We start from the raw sequence: 19,315 nt of genomic DNA, 5'->3' as shown, positions 1-19,315 counted from the left end.
CAAATCCACCAGGCACATGGAAAAGGGCACCTCTTGGGAAATTCCTCCCCACACTGTATCAGTTCAAAAGATTTCAACTTCAACCAGTCTTTTCAAAATTCCCCCCCCCCCCCCCGACACATTATATTTCATACATTGGTTATCAGCAAGCTCCCAGTACATTTTTTTCTGACACTCCTTTCTCTGTTTACGTTCAGCTATCACTGGAAATCTCATCACATGGAATAAAGTTTACTGAAAACTTTTTATTGTAATCAAAAAGTGACATAACAGGGCTGTAATGTATTCTGCAAATCATTCTGCAGATATTTCGTAACTGATACCAGCTTCTTCCGCCAGGCAATTAAAAAAAAAATTCAAATGTGAAAATTTTCACAGTACAGTAAACTCCACCCAAACTAATTAACGGTGGTTAAAAATAAGATGCCCCAGCAAAACCTTTCATGTTACATGGTCACAACTCACAATTCTGTACAAAATGTTCACTTTTATAAAGCTCTGATGTAAAAATCAAATAATCAAGCAGCAATATTTTAAGTGCAGCACAGGGTCTTTCATGTCATTATTTACAACGCTTGAATTCGTTTACATTTTAACAAAATTTAATACAGATGACTTAGGAATTAAGTCAATTTTTTCTTATCTGTCATTCTATATAGTGACAGATTTAACTTTTTGGTCATCTTTCTCTTTATCTTTGCTCTTCTTTGATTTTTTCTTCTTGTGTTTGTGTTTTTGGCTTTTCTCCAATTCTGATTCATTTCCAGTGTGTTTCTTATGCTTCTTATGTTTTTTGTGTTTCTTGTGCTTCTTCTTCTCTTTCTTCTTTTTCTTTTTCTTGCTGTCTTGACTCTCTCCTGAGCTGGCACTGCTGCTGTGGCTTCGAGTTTGACTCTCAGAAGGGCTTTGACTGCGACTGCGGCTAACACTGGGGCTGCTCTGACTTTGACTTCTGCCTGCTTCAGGCTGGTCAGCTGTGGCAGGGGCTGCTGCATCCTCTTTAACTTTATCAACAGCTTTTTCTTTCGGTTCTTTAGAATTTTTTCCTGCAGTTTCCTCATCTTTTGCAGATACATTACTTTCACTGTCACTTTCATTGTAGTCTGGCACAAATGCAGCCTCATCAGTTTCTCGAGTTGGATCAGAAGACAGCCGTGAGGGGTTGCTTACCTGAGGCTTAGGCTTGACACCAGTTTTATCATTTTGTCCAGTCATGTTTTCTTTCTCATTTTTTGCATCTGGTGATTCTTGTCTCAAAGGTGGCTTATTGCAACCCAAGTCTTTATTGCTCGTTATTTCAGACACGTGCTTGTCCTCCTTTTCTTTCTCCTCCTTCTCCTTTTCTTTCTCTTTCTCCTTTTCCTTCTCCTTTTCTTTCTCTTTCTCCTTTTCCTTCTCCTTTTCTTTCTCTTTCTCCTTTTCCTTCTCCTTTTCTTTCTCCTTTTCCTTCTCCTTCTCCCTTTCTTTCTCCTTCTCCTTCTCCCTTTCTTTCTCCTTCTCCCTCTCCCTTTCTTTCTCCTTCTCCCTCTCCTTTTCCTTCTCCTTCTCCCTCTCCCTCTCCTTTTCCTTCTCCCTCTCCCTTTCCTTTTCCTTCTCCTTCTCCCTCTCCTTTTCCTTCTCCTTCTCCCTCTCCCTCTCCTTGTCCTTCTCCTTCTCCCTCTCCCTCTCCTTTTCCTTGTCCTTTTCCTTCTCCCTCTCCTTTTCCTTGTCCTTTTCCTTTTCTTTCTCCTTCTCCTTTTCTTTCTCCTTCTCCTTTTCCTTTTCTTTCTCCTTTTCTTTCTCCTTCTCCTTCTCCTTTTCTTTCTCCTTCCCTGAATTTTTATCTAGAGGTTTGTGCTCCTCTAATGAACGCTTGGAATCATGAGTAGTTTTGTGATCTGACTGCTTTCGGTCACGTGGAGGACTGTAGCTGCTCCTTTTGGAATCTCCAGTGCCCTTTTTGGAGGACTCTGCTCGTTCATCTCTTGGTTTACTTTTTTGTCCTGATGTAGATTCTCTGTTTCGAGAAGGGGAGTCTTTTCTCCTTGCTAATTCACTTTTTTCATCTCTACGCTTGGAACTAGAATGCTCTCTGTTGCTATCATGGTCAGATTTTTTGTCTCGGTTAGGAGTAAAGTCTTTAGCAGTGGATCCACGACCAGAATCATGTTTGTCTGAAGATCTGCTGTCTTTGGAAGATTGAGAAATATTTTTTCCATTTCCTTGTTCAGTTGCACGTTCTGAGTGGTCTTTTTCTGGCTGAATACTGCTCTTTCTCTTCTCAGAAGCGTCTTTGTCTGACACAGAATGATCTCGCTCTTTGGTTTTCCCTTTTTCATTTGACATCAAACTTTTTGAACTTTTTGCATCATGCTGGGAGCTTTCATAACTCAACTCTTTTGCAGTTTTCTGTGTTTTCTCCAAAGGCTCAGTCTCTTTTTCGTTGTGTTTTACAGGATTTGGAGGCTTACTACTCACATTTTTTACAACACTAGCAGGTTTTCCTATATTTGAAGGTGGCTGGGTAGATTTAATGTCTTCCTCTTCAGACTCAAAGTCGTCCTTATCCCACTTTGACTGAGGAACCTGGATCATAATAATGACATCTTCAGCAGGGGCAGTTATATCATTATTATACTCCTCCATTGTCTTGATGACAGTTCGTTTTGTATCTGGCTTCTCTTCAGACTTTCTAACAGGGCTTCCTCCAGTAGAACTTGTACTAAGAAGAGAAAAAAACATACATTAATAAGTGGGTAGAGATGCAAGCACAGCTGTCTTTTATAGTATTTTATAAAATGGCCTTTGTTTCACTCGTAAATCTTCAGTATTTTTTCAAAAGATATTCAGCAAATTAACAGATGAAAAAGGATGAGTCCACTGGCTAAGATTATGAGCAATCAATTAATTTAGTATCTTCCTACTATGCATTTAATTAACAAAGACACGAGATTATCAGATTGGGGACTGTCTGATCTGGTAATTCCTTGATGTCCTATTTCTATCAATAGTAGATAAATTAGATATATATTCTTGTTTCAACAAGTAAGCAAGCAATTAAGGAGCCATTAGGGGCTCAAAGCTGCACAGTGTATTGGCAACCAAGATGCTATTTCTGTAAGTTATAATTTCATGTCACTCTAACAGAAGACGATCGCTGCAGTACCTTGCAATTTTTAAAATACAAAACACTGCACTGTACAGACTTATCTGTTATCCTTGCCTTTAGCATTAAGCTGGAGGCAAGACAGAAAGGACACCACGAAGAGTCAATGTGTAGCAGTATTCAAAAGGGTAAGGATTAAGAGGGAAAAAAGACCCAGAAGTAAGGGTCAACCATATCACCCATGAATTAAGCTCATAAGCTTTCCGTTCACTACAGGCTGCTTGTTTGCTCCCACCACATTTGATTTGGACCCACGTACAGTTTAACTGAAAAGCTCAAAGATGATTCACTCACTCAGTGAGCATGGGTTTTGTTTTTCCTTTCATTATTTATCAGAAGGACTTTACATTTTAGAGAGGAAAGAGGGAGAAAGCATAGGAGAAGAAACGATTAGGTACCTGGTATAATCTACAAGAGTTGAACCAGATCCATCAGCTGCTGTTACTTTTCTTCTCGCTTTTCCTTTCACTTTTTCTTGTTTAACTTTGCTGCTGCTTGGCTCAGCTTTCTCAACGGGTTCTTTCACAGGTGGCACATTTTCTCCACTCACAATCTTTTTGCCAGTTTCTCGGTTAAGTTTAATCTTTTTTGCAGGAGTGGTAAGAAAAGCAGATTTATCCTTTTCTGGAGTTCTCTCTCCTTTTTCACCATCAGGTTCAGTTTTTCCCTTCGGTGATGTTTTTGATTCAGCACTTTCTGGTTTAGAGGCCTTTATCGAAGTTGCTTCATGTTCTTTATCAACCTTTTCATCTGCTTTTCTTTTTCTTTTTTCAGCTTTTGCATCAGAAGGTTTGCCTTTTTCAACAGCTTTTTTTGACTTGTCCTCTTTGTTGGAGGGTTTCTCTGACTTGATTTCTTTTGTATGGTCCTTCTTTGTCTTTTCTTCCTTGGCTGGTCTGGTTTCTGGGTGATCCTTTGTCACTTTTGGATGAACTTTCCGTGGTGTACCAGTAGCCTTCTCATCCTTTTGAGAGGAAGACGTTTTAACGCTGTCTGCTTTTGGCAACTCTTCCTTCACTTTTTTCACAGGAGGTTCGATTCGAGGCGATTTTTCACGATCGGTGTCCACCTTCTCTTGGGAAGCTTTAGCTGGTTTTATTGCATTGTCTTTTTTAGGAGGAGCAGCCACTTCTGCTTTCCGTTTTGCCTTGTCAACTTTTGCTTTTGGCTTATCCTTCTCTTTTTTCTCCTTTTCAGACACTGGTTTGAAAGCAATAGAATCTGCTTCCATAGGTTCATCTCTCACAGGTGTGGCATCATCTCTACTTGGAAGCATGAACAGAGAATCTGTTTTAACATCTTCCGCTGTACCTGGTTCTCTTGGTTTTCTTGCACTGTCTAACAACTCAGCAGTGGGAAATCCTTCATTCTCATCCCCTTTTCTCCTCTTCCGGTGTTTTTTATGTTTATTTCCTTTGCCATCTCCCAGTGGATTTTCAACCTCCTTCTCTTTTGATTTTGTAGGATCTTTTATACCGTGGCTCTCTCTTCCAGAAAGTTTTTCAGGGTAATTTCCAGCTATATTACGATTTCTATGGCTCTGCCCACCGGCATAATCCTCCCTACGTCCCCGAGCATATGGTGAATTCTCTCGTCTGGTTCCAGGTGGACCAAACCTATCTGGAGAAAAGTTCTCTCTATTTACTGGAGGTCGAGGTTGAGCACCAACAGCATAGCCCTTGTAGAACTTTTCATACCATTCTCTATAGTTCCTTTCCCATTCTCTGTATCTTTCCTTTTCAAAAGGATCTCTGAAGTCAACAGATCTGCCATAGTAAGCTTTTATATCATACGGTGGAACTTCTCTGTATCTGTTAAAATACTCCCTTTCTCCTTCCCCTTGCGGTATAGTCCGTTTAGTGGGAGACTGGCCTCTAAATACTGGAGACCTAGACCGAGAATGGTATCTTCTGTATGGGGGCGACCTTGACCTTGACCGGTGATAACCATGTGACCTTGACCTAGACCGATAGTTACGACTCTTCCCTTTGCCTCTTCTTGGATACGGAGGAGATCGCGAGTAGGAACGAGAATGGGAACGACTAAACGATCGAGAGTAGGAGCGGGAGCGGGAAGAACCTGATCTTGACTTGGAGTAGGTATATGAACTTCTAGAGTAAGATGAAGCACTATAGGGAGACTTGGACCTTAAAAAAAACACAACACAAAAAACAAAGAAGAAGTTAATTCAAAACAGTCGCTCTCCCCGTTTTTTTCTCTCAATTCTTTTTTTTTCCTCTCCACATGCTTATGTCAAAGCTTCTTTCAGCTGCTGACATAATGCTACTGCAAACTGAAGAACTTGAAAACATGTAAAAGTTTTTGCTTACAGACGGAACAGTTGCTGCTTTGTTAGTGTAAAAACATACAGGAAGAGTAAAGTCTATTTCCACTCACTTCTACTATATTGACTACCATAGCTATTGATTGATTTCAGGTGGTGTATACTGGCCTCTGCTGGTACACAAATGTACATTTTTTTCACTACTCAGCAACTACAATGCGATGCAAATCATTTATGTTGCAGTAAGATGCAAAAACCGCAAGTCTTAATGGCTACAGTGCAGTACCAAGTATCAAGAAAATATGAGTTTGTCTGAAGACAGTAAAGCTCAATTCTACAATGCCAGCTTAGACAATTTAACTTCACTGCTTATTTGGCAATCCGTACAGGATACATAATACTTTGTACTGCAACATTACATGCCGTAAGATTTAATAAACTTCTAGCCAGATGTCCTAGCAAAAGTTTGCACATGTTTCTAGTTCTAGCCAAGGCAAATGACCTCATTTCAAGTAAAACAATACGTAAAAGCTTTTAAACGGCTTCTAGTAATATTATGCATCAATGCCATTACTCTTAATAAAGATATTGACGACACTACTAATAGACATTCAGACTATTAGTAATAAACATTACTAATAGTTATTCAGGCTGCTGCTCAAGCGATTTTTTGGGATAAAAAATGTAAACTATCCTGAGTATCTTCCTTGACAAGTTTTTCTTCAGTTAATTTTTGAATCACTATTTCACATTAATCTGCACATACTCATTAGAATCATTCTTCCTCTGAAAGTCCTTCAGCAATTTAAGAATTCGTTAGAAACACGTCTGATCTTTTAAGTCCTAAGGAAAATTTAACAATGTAAACAAGATACTAGCGCAAGCCACCAGTTTGCAGTCCAGGTTAAAATCTCTCCGTGTATCCATATGAGATAGACAAAAGAGGAAATGAAGACAATTTCTCTCACGTATCTCCTCCAAAGTGCACTGAAGTAACGGTTACAATCAGAATAGGGAGACAGAGAACATCTAGCAACTACACTTATTCACTTTTTGGCCTCCTCAGGGTTACCAGGAGGTGAAGGATGGTTATACAGATGCTTTAGTAAGAGACACCTGCTTCTTAATAACTGCTGCCAAATGATAACTATCAGTCAACTGCAAGCTCTGCTGTATCTGAGCTACGTAGGAAACTCCTGTCACTGCTAATCCCTTGAATTATCCAATCCATCTAAAGATAGTGAGGTGGAGTGGAACTCCTCCTGATTCTTCTAGACAATCTGCTTCTCCATTACGGACATGTAAAGCAGTTACCTGGAAAACGAACGCCTACGCTCCTTTTGAATCTTTTTATATTCCATCAATTCCTTAGCAAAATCATTTGTAAACTCATCAAGTTTGGACTTTTTCTTTTCCCTGTTAAAATAAGTTTGACCTTTATTACAATTATAGTTTGACCTTTATTACAAAAAGACATCAAGAAACAAAACATGGCCAATATGAGAAAATGTATACTGCATGCAAATGCAAAAGGTGAACATCCTATTTATGCAAAAACAGTTTAGAATTCCTACGAGTTTTAGGGAAAGTTTTAGAGTTACATTTGTCTTTAGTTTTGCATGTTTACCATCCACAATGAAAATGTATATTGGAAAAAAATGTTCTATATGTAACTTTTGCTTATGTCAGACGCACTTTAGTGTAACTGCAGCCCGATATGCTATTGAAATACGAAAATGAAAAACAACACAACTTCATTGAGCCAAATACTTACTCCTCTTTAAGTCTCCGTTGTTCTCTGTAAAACTCCTCCCTAGATAAAGGAGGTGCTTGTGTCGTTGGGATGGCATTTGAATGAGCCGTTGGTACTGCTGTTGGTACCCAAGCTGATGACATGTTTGCAGGAGCTGGGGGATATCCTGGAGGGGGGACAGGGTACCCAGCTGATGGAGGCTGACCAGGTGGAAACTGAGGAGGAAACTGTGGTGGTGGTACCCCCGGTGGAAGAGGAAGTGCATGGGGAGGTGGAGGATACAAGGGAGGTGGAGGCACAGGCACAAAGACTGGTGCTGATGCTGGCAGTGTTGGGGCCTGAGTCCTTTGTGTACGTTCACTATGCGGGCGTCCTCGATTTGTACTTCTAAAGAAACCCAAAAACACGTGTCACTGATTGTTACACTCTGCCCTGATTTTAAAGAGGAAAGTGAATGGAAGCAAGAAAACAGTGGGGAGTACTTCCTGTTCTGAACTTATGTGTTTTTCTCCCTGCTTTCTGTTCATTTGTGCCTACACACATTTCTTGATCCTCATACTTGCTTTCCACATTCTTACCCTCAATAGTTCCCCCAGTCTTCTCTGCTTATACTCAGCTTTGCAACTGTGGATGGAGGCTGCCTATGCTTAAAGAAGACTCCTATTTCACAAGTGCCAAGTGCCCACTGCTCCTCTGCCACTCCTCGATATACTGTAATACTTCAAACTTCTGATCTTCAAAGTACTGCACAAATATTAACTAATCTTCTCTTGAACTTCTTTTTAACATCTTCCACATAGGCTTCCTATGTTGTTGCCTCATGATGATGCATTTGGCCTGTTCTTGTTCCTGAATTGTTGTTATTTTCTTGCTTACTGAATTTGAGATTTTAAATAATCTGTGAGACGGATCCTTGTTTTTGTTTTAAGATTTTATAAAGGTAACGCACACTTACAATCTGTCTGTAACAAATATATACCGGAATGAAGGACAAACTCGACACTAAGATTAATAAATAAAATGGACTCCTCTCGCTCCAAGTAAGAGAAAGCAGCTTGCCTGTTTGAGAGGTCTAAACTGAAGAAACTCCAGATTGTCATAAAATCAGAGCATTGACTTTTCCAACAATTTGCTCAGTCAGTATCAACTAAGTTGATAAAAAGTAACGTTGGATGCCGAATTCTATTGTGAAATCAATTTTGTCAGCCACATTCAGCCAGTAATCAAAAGGGTGGCTTTCCATCTGATCCTTTAATTATATTTAATTTGTTCATGTAGTTACAGTTTCCCGAAAAAGTATTAATTTTTCAGAGTCCTCTTCAATTATGCACTGGAGTTTTCTTTTAAATAGTCTTACTGGAAGCACAGATCCCCCTCTTGTTAGAGCTAATTCAAATAGAATCATTTAAAAATTAATTATCACTTATATTCTCTATAACTATCTGTACATACTTATTTCATTATTAATCAACTGTTGTATAAGTTATGTGACACTGCCTAATTGAACAGGTTACAAGTGATAATGTATTAATTTCTGCAGAATATACTTACAGTTCCCAACCTGGCCTGCCGCCTGCTGAGCGAATTGCACCGGCTCTCATGGGATGACCTTTTGGATTGGATAGGAAAAGGAAAAAAATCCCATTCAGTTTATCAGAAGATTATTATTATTTTTTTTTTAAAAAAAAAGAAATTCTAAAGCTGCAGATATTTACCAGTTGTGGGTATTGATTGTCCTTGTGGACCCAGAAGACTTTGTAATGCTGGTTGTCTTAGTACAGGAACCTGATAGCCCTTGTGAATAAATGCAAACTGTTAGAAATAGGCTCTAACAAAACACAAGAATCACTGTATTTGTTGAAATAAAATTTACCTTTTCTTCCAACAAACTGCTGATTGACAGAGGGGAAGATTTAGAAAGTTCAGCGGCAGTCATCAGAGCAGGAGGTATAACAGCATCTGCATCGCTACGGACAAAAAGCCAACAAACCAAATACACCCTTTTGAAATGCTACTTGAAATATAAAGTCAAAGGTAAGAAAAGGCTGACTACTGTAAATTGAAAAATGAACTAAAAATAATCTTCACCAGATTTACAAATAGAAAGTTGGTCAATTCCAAATGAAGTACTAAAGTCAATTTGGACTACTGGTATTTAAAGAGAAAGTTCAACGGCAAACTATTTTATTATGCTAATTGCAAAGGAAAGGCTTAGAGTATGTATAAGCCCCACACTGAAACATTTTGGAAGATGCAAGAACAAAAATTCTATTAGGAAATACGTTTATGTGCTAGTTCAGAGGCTGTCTTCGAGGTTCTTTTAAATTGTGATTCTTTGTTCTCAAGCCGTCCTCCTGTACAACCAGACAGTCTTCTTGACAGAGCAATTATTTACATTTAAGGCATAAAGTTGAAAGGACATAAACCCTAAATAGTAGTTAATATTTTCAATATATTTTCGTTGAACTTCTTTGGGTTGCAAGCTTAGACTTTTATGTTTGTAAATACTTCAAATTTACAACATTTTAAAGATCTATTATCCAAATCTACACATGTCACTGACTTCATTATCAGTAATACAGATAATGATTCTGACATATCACAAAAATGATTACAAAACTACTTTAGAAAAAAAGTAATGTCAAAACACCCAGTTAGTTCTACCTGTAACTGAACTTGTATAGTTTTCATGAAAACACCATCTCCTCAGTAGTAAAGGAAAATTAATACACTCAACCAGAAGGTTTGACGTGATAACTAAATGAATACTTTAGGAATTGATTGTCATTTAAATAAAGGGCTGCTAGGGAAAAAATGTTCCTCTTACAAGGTAAACCTGTACTGAATGACTGATAGGGAATCAAACAAGAAACAATTCTGAGAAAGTCCTTAAATAAAGTACACTTCCAACTTATCAAACTGTCCTTATTCACACTAAAAACAAAAAGCAGAACTTCCACAACTATTTGGAACTGTCATTAACGATCCATAAATCACTGAGAAGTTTGAGAGGAAGAATCTAACTTCAGCATTTTGATGTCTTTTACACTTGCGTTGATCTACAGATTTACTTACTGAAAAGGTCCATCTGGCTTTTCAGCGCGGAGAGACAGGGACACTGCTGGAGGGAGATCAGAGACAATGACAGAAGACGGATTTACTGGCAGCGCAGCTGCCACAGGCTGACCAGGGGCCAAAGCAGCAGAATGAGAAGACAGAGAAGCTAATGGAATCATTAGTGGATCTTGCTGTCTGGAAATTGTTGGCCTCATTAGAGGCTGCAGGTTGCGTGTTATTGTTTGTCTCATTAGTGGTGGTGGAGGTGGTGGTGGTGGTGGTGGCTGCTGCTGTTGTTGCTGCTGAATCTTACGGAGTCTTTTTGTGTAGCCAGTTTCATTTTTGAAGTTGTTCACAGCCTATAGGTGGAAAAACATTTACAAAAGTCATATGAAAATTCAGCAACTGTGTATAAAAAAAGTTTCCATGGAGTAAAATTACTTGTGTACTCTTGTAAATGTATTTTTATTTAAAATACTTAACTTCAGTGTTAACACTGAATCCAAAAGTGAGGCAATCATGTTAAATAACATATTGACCTGAATTTACCTGACTGCCCCTAAAGAGCTTGTGAGCTTCTGTAATAATGGATAATGTGTCTGAAAAGTAAATTTAGCCTTACTCAATTTAAAGTTAAATTAGTATTTTCTTCCCCCCCCCCATTTTTTTTTTTTTTTTTACAAATAGATTTTTCTTATGAATAACTTATGTAAAAGTGACCATGTTACCTGGCGTAAGAACTTGTTGGCAATTAAAGCATCAGGAGACACATCTGTTTGATGACATGTTGGGCATGTATGTTCCTCAGATTCCAGTAATGCTGTTCTGATACCTGTGAATCATTACAGTCAAAACATAATTTTTTAGGCAAACTAAGAAAATTTCGGGGGCTCTAGTCAATTATAAAACCATGTGCATGATTAATGAGTGAATATGGTCTTGAATTGAGAGCATAAAGCTGTAAATGTTCAATGGCATATGCAGCAAATAACTACAAAGTTTTGATATTTCATAACTACAAAGTTTTGATATTTCATTTCTTATAACATTGGAAGCTGCAGAGTAGACTGAGTCTTGCCATTTTGGCCGGTCCTTTTTCCCACTACTAGTCAATCAACCATAAGGTTAACAAATAAAACATTTCTAAAAATAGTAAGTTTGGGTTCTAAAGGTTTTAACCAACTCTTCCTAGAAGGTTAAATATCTAACTACCCACTGATTGCAACCCACAGTAAGTTAGAGCTAGAGTCCACAGTAGTCAGAGTTGGATATATAATAGTAACACTTTATTTAATGAGAGAAAAGTCTGGAGACAAAGTAAATGCATTTGATATCTAACATGGTAATCGCCTGCACAATTTTGTACACTTCTCATACTCCTCTTTCTGCATGTGGAAAGGATTTAACTAGATACTTAAAAAGAGGAAAAAAGTTTTTTTTTTTCCCCCCTTTTATACCAAAGAAGTTCTTTCTTATTCAGGCTACTCTTAAGCATTAAACAGAGCTAGTAACAAACTAATCTCGTTAGCTCCTATTTTTGCTTTCAGGTTTGATGATCTGAATTAACAAACGTGGGAGTAATACTTACATTCATCACAGTAACTGTTTCCACAGCAGGGAATAACAACCGCATCTGTCATTATATCTTTACAAATCAGACACAACAACTCATCTGGAATAGGATCATCTTCTTCAGAGGAGGAGGATGGATCCTCTGGCAGGAAAGGAGGCTTCTCTTTCTTTCCTATAGCATAAGCTTCCCTTTAAGGAGGAGACAAGAGGGGGAGAGGAAAAATAAAATAATTTGAAGATGAAGAAATTTTGAAGAAATTTGAAGAATTTCAAGACAACTTTTTAAAGCTTTGGGCTTCATCAAATAATTTTATAATCAGCCTTTTAAAAATATAGGCGTTCAATTCAAAATACTTTTCTACAGTCACAACACTAGAAGAGGGAGCATCTATCTATCCATTCTGGAGAACTCTCCCATGCATTAGCTCAACTGAGATGAAAAATTAGCCTAGACTAGGAAAACAATTGGCAGCTGGAAATTCTGTGAAATGAACCCCTTCTGTGCCAGAGGGTAAAATCTAAGTTGTAGGGTCAGGATAAATTTAATCTCTAAGAAATGACACTTTTCTAAATTAAAGTCATCGACCTTGCAGCTTCTCCAAAAGGAGATTCAGAAAACAACAGAAAACAGAAGTACTACCAAACTCTTCTAAAACTGGAATAGAAGCAACTGCTGTCCTCAGCACAGGCGGATGCCCTTAGTTTTTATCAACAGGAAAACCGCTGTTTCACATGTGAGACCTGACAGTCAAAGGGGGAGGAAATATTCTGGTCCACCTGATAAATTCCATACTTACGCATCAATTGTTGGTATTGCGTATTTTCCAGTGTTTGTTAGCATAGCACCCTTTGTGTTAGGATCTTTCACTTCCATCATGAAACTTCTGGGAATTCCTGTGCTCTTTTTAATCCTGGGAACAGACTCAAAATTTTTGTCCTGTTAAGAAAAGAAATTCAGACATATTTCATCCTAAAAGTCACGCTTAAATGACATTTCAATGATTAAGCAGCAAAATCCTTAATCCTCTCCTTTTCTCTAACATGAGGACTGCATGGTTAAAAGATTTGTTTTCATAAATGAATACTGCCAAGATGTTTCAAAGGTTTAGCACCATTTTGAACTCAACAGACATTCATGTGGCAAAATGTCTGGCTCCTTAGGGGTTAAACGTCCCCTAACTTACTATTCCAACAGGACAGAAACATTCATAATACAAGTCAGGCTGCAAGTTTCTTTCAGTGTTTTGAATCAGTCACTGGAGAAACTTAAATTCACCATCTATGTATGAAGGTTCAATTCATACCTCATGCCTATCTTTAGTGACTAATGCTAACTGTCATGAATACTTAACCAGAGATAGTGTAATTAAAACATGTCAATCTTCAATAGATTGGGTCAAGAGAAATATCCTCTCCTCTTGCAATACAAAGTATTAACAAATGTTAATGGTCATTTAAAAGTTAAAGTTAAAAGAAAAAATTCCAATGTATCAATGTATGAATGAAAGTACACAGAAAAAAAAAAATCTACGGACATATTAAATGCCTATGACCTAGGAAAATTAGGCAGTTGTATAATTCCCATTTTCCCTTTACATTTTAAGGGCTTTGTAATATTGTCTTACAATCTCTGGATTTCACCTTAGGAAAAATGATTCTTAATATGAATGTTGATGTATTCATTAAGTAACTAAACTAAAAAACAATAAAAACAAAACAAACAAAACCAAGTAACACCAGCAGTCCACTGTAATCTTACCCCATTTGTTGGGCAGTTCTTGATATAGTGGCCAGGTTTTCCACAACGAAAGCAAGTATATGATGGTGGAGGTGGACCCAAGGGTTTCTTCATGTAACTAAAAAAGTTTGGGGAAAAAAAAAAAATATAAAGGTACACATGTATCTCCCCTTAGAGCAAACAACTCTACAAATTTTTCACAATCTTCAAAGAACAGATTTGACTTCAGCAACACTTACTTGATTGGATCATATTCATGGCCAGACTGTGACATCATAGCTTTTATTTTATCTTCTTCGGAAGCATTGGCTTCAGCCAGATTGGCAGTCTGTTTAACAGGTAATTATTTGACACACACATTAGAAACACATTTAAGTCCACACAGCCAAAGACAACACCACTCATCCAATCCTGTAAAGAGCAGCACAACTCTAGCTGAGGTTGCATGAAACAGCTGCTTATATAAAATATATTTGTCCTGAAGATGTTCTGGGGAGTCCTTACGCCATTACATGATGTTTATGTGCCTGTTAACCTACTTGAAGAGAGCATTCTTGGGCACTCAAAACCTTAGGCTCTGTTTGTACCTTACATAAAGACTTGTGTAACCAATCCAATTTTCTTCAATACAAAGCGGACTGAAGCTGAGTGTAAGCACAAACAAAAACCCCAAAACAACAAAAAACCCCACCAATATCTAGTATTTTTCAATCAATTTTAAGCTCCAGACTATTTGAAGGAGAAGATATCCATTGTACATTCAATTCAGAAACATGGATGCCAAGCACTAATATTTACATTTTGCAGCATTAAAAGGACACACAACTTGCTGTTGCGAAGCTGTTTCTGCTTGCTGAAATTCAGCTTCTGGCACATAAGCATTAAAAGGAATCAAGCTTTTTATAAACCCTCAGCAAGACTTTTCAGTAGAAATTGGACCATAACGTAGTCCAAGCTGCATGTTCCTCCCAACACAATTCATTGTACCAAGTGCTTGAACTACAAGCAATACTGAAGGGCTGTTTCTCAAGTTGTGTCCTTTTAACACACAAATTGTAACAGAAACCTTATCTACAGCTGTATCTTCTAATCATTGAAGCTAGCTCATTTTTAAGCAGTATTTGTTAAAATGGTTTTTACACACTAGTCCAGATACAAGCAGGGTCTAAGGGAGTGACTGTAAATTATTTGAACCTTCAAGCACCTATCATTCAGATCAACCACTCGTGTTCTTGGTTTTATATGCATTCATTCACAAAAGCAACCAACTAGTTTCAACGCTTTATTAAATGGTTGTTTCATATACACAGTTTTTCTCAACATGAACATAATCCAGATCGACATCTATGAAACCGTTTCCATGAACATTTACAGAAAACTTTTACAAATACTTGACTAATTTGTTTGAACCCAAACGGTTTACAAAACACATCCAAAACCCACAAAACATTATTAGGAATAGACCAAAATTCAAATATGGCATTTAATACATAGTAGTAATAAAACAGAAAACTGTTAACACATTGCCTCCAGGCTAAGCCAGTCTGCACTGAAAGGTTAGGGTACGTAACAGTTTTGAGCTGCTTCGTTATGTTCCTGTGTTTTTCTAAAATGTTCGGATTTTGTTGAAAACTTAAATGCGCACACCGCTTGGACAGTTTCTCAGTTTAGAATAAAACTTGACATGAGTTCACAGAACCAAGGACACGTTTAGGGACAGCACTAATGGAGACCAATTTCTTTAGGTGGCTACATTCCTTTTTTTTTGGCCAGATGTATACGATTTAATTTCTGCAGTGGGTAGGGGAAGAATTTACCAGTGGAAAGACTTCTCTTTCTTGGACGTGAGCTCCAGCTTTTCTTTTCAAAAGCACAAACTCTAGCTACTCTGCATTAGACCCTGCCTCCTCTAATCTCTGGAATTTAAAGACTGGTAGTTTAATTGGCTAGAACTAAGCCTTTTCCAAAGTGCAGTCACTAGTGCTTTCCCAGACAAAGTTACACATTATTGAGCAAAAAATGCAAGCAGTTTCATAGCAAAACACGGCAATACAACAATTTCAGAAGGTCACGTGCTAATATGCCACACATACACATTGGTATATTCCTATAAACAATTAGGTACATTTACACAATTTACAGTCTGTGTTCAAACAAATTAGATCGTGTTGCCCACTATATATCTACAGCTTATGAAACTGTGCAACATTCAAGAATGGATCTATATCTGTGAAGACTAGAAATTCAAAAATAACCATGCAATTGTCCATGTTACAGAAATGTTTGTATTTTGGCTGTTGCAAACCCCCCTGAAAAGTCCGTAACTTACAGCCAATTAAATTCTTCTGTAAAAATTGTGTTAGTTTCCAACGAAAAATTAACGAAACGTATGAAAAACGGTAAACAGCTTCTGAAGTGCTTCTTCTTTGTGTCTTGAAGATGAATAATACTGCAACATTATGTTGAGGCTGATAAGGTACTCCCCTTCAATCTTCCCAAACTGGGAACTACTCTTTACAGGATAGTATCAAATTTTACACACATTTTAAAGTTAAGATAAATACTTTAACTTATTAAAAACTAAAGTTTTTTTTTTTTTTTTTTTTTTTTTTTTCAAATTACAACAGTAAGCCAGCTATAGATCACAATATAAGATTTAAAATAGGAAGCAAACACTTTTTTTTTGGTAAATATTTGACAAGAATATATATATATACCTTAGTAAGCTGGGCCAGAGAAATAGATGCAGAAGAGTCATCAATCTGTTCACAAAAAATTAAACACATATTCAAGTTCTACAATCAAAACATAGCAACAGTTAACCTCTACTGTAGTCTGAAAGTCTGCACTATATCATCTGTGTCTCTCTGGAAGAGGCATTTTTAACCTAGTGTAATTTGTATTTGTTCAAAACAAAGTCCAGACCTACAAGAGTTTAAGAGTGTCTATATGGTTAACGAGAAGAAACTAGAACAACCAAACCAACTGAGATCAACCTATTGCTCAAGAGTATCTCTGAGGGAATTTTGTCAAATGCTCACAGCTGCATAAAAGTCAAAGGGGTAAGGAAACTCAATTTTCTGCTAAAAAGTTTTTTTTTTTCAAAAAAAAATATTTGAGAAAGAAGCATCACTACAGGAAACTTATTTTTAGTGTAATTTGTAAATTAATTACTTAATGTTTAATCATTTTTAAATGCACATGGTTATGTTTTTGTGAACACAGTAGCTGCCTGTGAAAATAAAGCACAGGCATATTAGCTCTGAACCATAAACTCTGCCCCTCACGTCATTTAAAAATGCCAAACTCACCACACCCCACAAAACCCTAATAAAAATACCAATCCAAAACAGCAGTCATAAAAACAACCCATCACTTTGCCTAGATAAAAAAAAACAAACTTGCTAAAATCATTGAAATTCAGGTGTTTACCATGATAAAGTGGTCTATAAAAATGAGAAAACTAATGTCTATCGTTATTTATTATTAGACTACATACTATGAATTAATTTGGAAGGTGTGAGTATTCAGTATTCTCCTTGCTATCAGATCAAAAATAGTTTTCAAATGGCAGCCTAGTACTAAATACACAAAAGCAAGAAAGCATCAAGCGTATTACTGGTAATGAAAGATGGATTCAGAACATAATCCTGTCATAGCTTTTCTATTGCAACCACTCTCCTCGCCCTCAGCTACCTACAGGACCAGCTTGCAGGAAGGAGCTCTTAAGGCCACAGGCTAACAACGGACTGCAGCATTTATTGAGAACCAACACTGAAGTGTGTAGTTTTGCCACAACTGAAAACGATAACTCCCTTTCCTTTTCCAGTATTGTGAATTGTTGAATTATGCCACAGGCAGCAGTAAGCTTACACCAGTTAACATTATCAGAAAGACATTCCAAATTCTGCTTATTATAAGTTGTTTAAAAAAAAAAAGTAGAATAAAATTTCAGAATGTAAATTGAACGACTCTCCTCAAGAGATCACAAAATTGATCAGAAAAGAGATTAGTAACCCTTCCCTGAAAAAAAAAAACAAAAACAAAAAAAAAAAAACACCAAAAAAAGCCAACACTCTTGTCCTCTACTAACATGGTGGAAGAACTCGAGGCATTAGCTTTAGCAGACTGTAGGGGAAAAAATATCTACCTGCAGATGTTTCCTTACTCCAGTAACGCACTGGTTTTAGTTAATCTTTCCTTCTCTGTATGTTTGGGAAAGCACATGAACATTACTGTATTACTATCTGAACATATTTTTAAGTTGTGCCCTTGAAAAGACCTAGATCTGGAGTAAGAGAGCTTTTTTCCACTGCAACTCTTACCAGAAGACTCAACTTCCATTCTTTTCAGAAGATTTTGTACTTAGCTATGTTTACAAGGATGTCTGATTAAGTATCGTGTGGCTGTACACTCCGTATGTCACTCCTTTACGTGTGGAAAAAAGAGGTCTCTCAAGGGAGGCACAACTGCTGCCATTTTGTGTGTTTTCAGAGGCAGCTACAATATTGGGGAAGTTATTGATTGGAGCCTAGCAATCTAATGAGATATTAAACAGTCTAGTATTGACCAGTTACCGAAACAAAACAATTAATAAAATGTTAATTAGTGTTTATATTTTATTAGGAAACAGTATTGTTTGGCCTGCAGGCAACAGTCTAATTTCTTAAAGGAGATGATGGCACTCATTTCTACCAAACTGGTACCAAAAGCAGCAAATAAACAATGCACTATTGAGTAAGCCTGCCCAATGGCCATCTTCCAATGATCCTGCATTCTTTTCATTTTTATTTCATTTTTTTTTAATCTTTATGTTTCCATTGAAGTAGTCCTGCCAGTCCCTCAAATTAGTGAAGTAGAAACAAAATCTCCAGGAATCTAGCACACAGCCCTAAGATAATCCTGCAGAAGAATCAGAGAAAGAAAACAGATCTGCGAGCCGAATGTATGAACTCTCATTTCATACAGAAGATTCAACAGAAGCTAAAAAACAGCAAGCAGAAACTGGGACAGAAAATAGGGAAAAGGCTAGTTTTGCTGCTAGTGTGGTATATCCAAATCATAGTGGTTTCCTAAAACCTGAGATCTTAGCTAAACTGAAAATCCTGCCAGGAAGGATCGCAGTTGCATTCAGTGGCGCTGAAACAAGGGACACAACTGTGCGTTTATGCAGACTCTAAGGATAAATAGAGATGCTTGCAGTTGTTGAAATACTAATGCTAAAACAAAAAGGATCCACTTCCTTGATTGGCTGTAATAACAATAGGACACCACCACAAATTTGGAAGCATAAAATAACAGCTAACATAAAAGAGAAAGACAATGAAAAAATGTTCAAGCCATAAGCTTTTGTGCATCCTTTTTGTTTTTCTTACTCACTTTAACTTTGCTGCTTAGGCATTACTGTTTAACAGTACTTGCTGAGCTTTCCAGTAATTTATCCGTACCACACTAAGATGCTGTCTCTACTTTGAAATACACACAGAAATACAGATATTTAAAAACAAACAAAAACTTTAGACCAAGATCTGAGCTGGCTTTAGAAGTAAATCTCACTGTGCTTCCAACACTAGGAGTGCCTGACTCTGCAGTGTTTTTAAAGTAATCTTTAATTTTCGTATCTAAGTACCCATCCACCTCCATACAAATGTAAGACTTGTAGAGAGTTCCGAGGAGGTTTCCACCCTCCCTATGCCTACCCACAGCCCAACTCAGGTAGTCAGAGCAAACAAGAGGGGAATATTTTTGCTCTTCCACTTTAGAGCT

The 19,315-nt window shown here is 37.4% G+C and overlaps 1 protein-coding gene across 5 annotated transcripts in view; it reads right to left on the bottom strand.

Moving 5' to 3' along the window:
* Positions 1–225: 225 nt before the first annotated feature.
* The window catches only part of RBBP6 (RB binding protein 6, ubiquitin ligase), a 31,871-nt gene continuing 12,781 nt past the window's right edge, over positions 226–19,315 (bottom strand). For 3 of the 5 annotated variants that reach the window (XM_084295869.1, XM_084295870.1, XM_084295872.1), the window contains 14 exons: positions 16,267–16,311; positions 13,789–13,877; positions 13,571–13,667; positions 12,609–12,748; positions 11,828–12,000; positions 10,968–11,071; positions 10,258–10,598; positions 9,056–9,149; positions 8,898–8,976; positions 8,734–8,791; positions 7,204–7,569; positions 6,744–6,845; positions 3,544–5,292; positions 226–2,701 (listed from right to left, as the gene is read on the bottom strand). In XM_084295869.1, the coding sequence (XP_084151995.1) occupies positions 652–2,701; positions 3,544–5,292; positions 6,744–6,845; positions 7,204–7,569; positions 8,734–8,791; positions 8,898–8,976; positions 9,056–9,149; positions 10,258–10,598; positions 10,968–11,071; positions 11,828–12,000; positions 12,609–12,748; positions 13,571–13,667; positions 13,789–13,877; positions 16,267–16,311 (5,487 nt within the window). In that variant the 3' untranslated portion in view covers positions 226–651. The remainder of the gene's footprint in view (positions 2,702–3,543; positions 5,293–6,743; positions 6,846–7,203; positions 7,570–8,733; positions 8,792–8,897; positions 8,977–9,055; positions 9,150–10,257; positions 10,599–10,967; positions 11,072–11,827; positions 12,001–12,608; positions 12,749–13,570; positions 13,668–13,788; positions 13,878–16,266; positions 16,312–19,315) is intronic. The other 2 variants (XM_084295871.1, XM_084295873.1) reach the window with 1 other exon arrangement.

The sequence above is a fragment of the Netta rufina genome, assembly GCF_964035555.1.
Source record: "Netta rufina genome assembly, chromosome: 15".
Lineage (NCBI taxonomy): Eukaryota > Metazoa > Chordata > Aves > Anseriformes > Anatidae > Netta > Netta rufina.
This window is presented reverse-complemented; position numbering and strand designations above follow the sequence as displayed.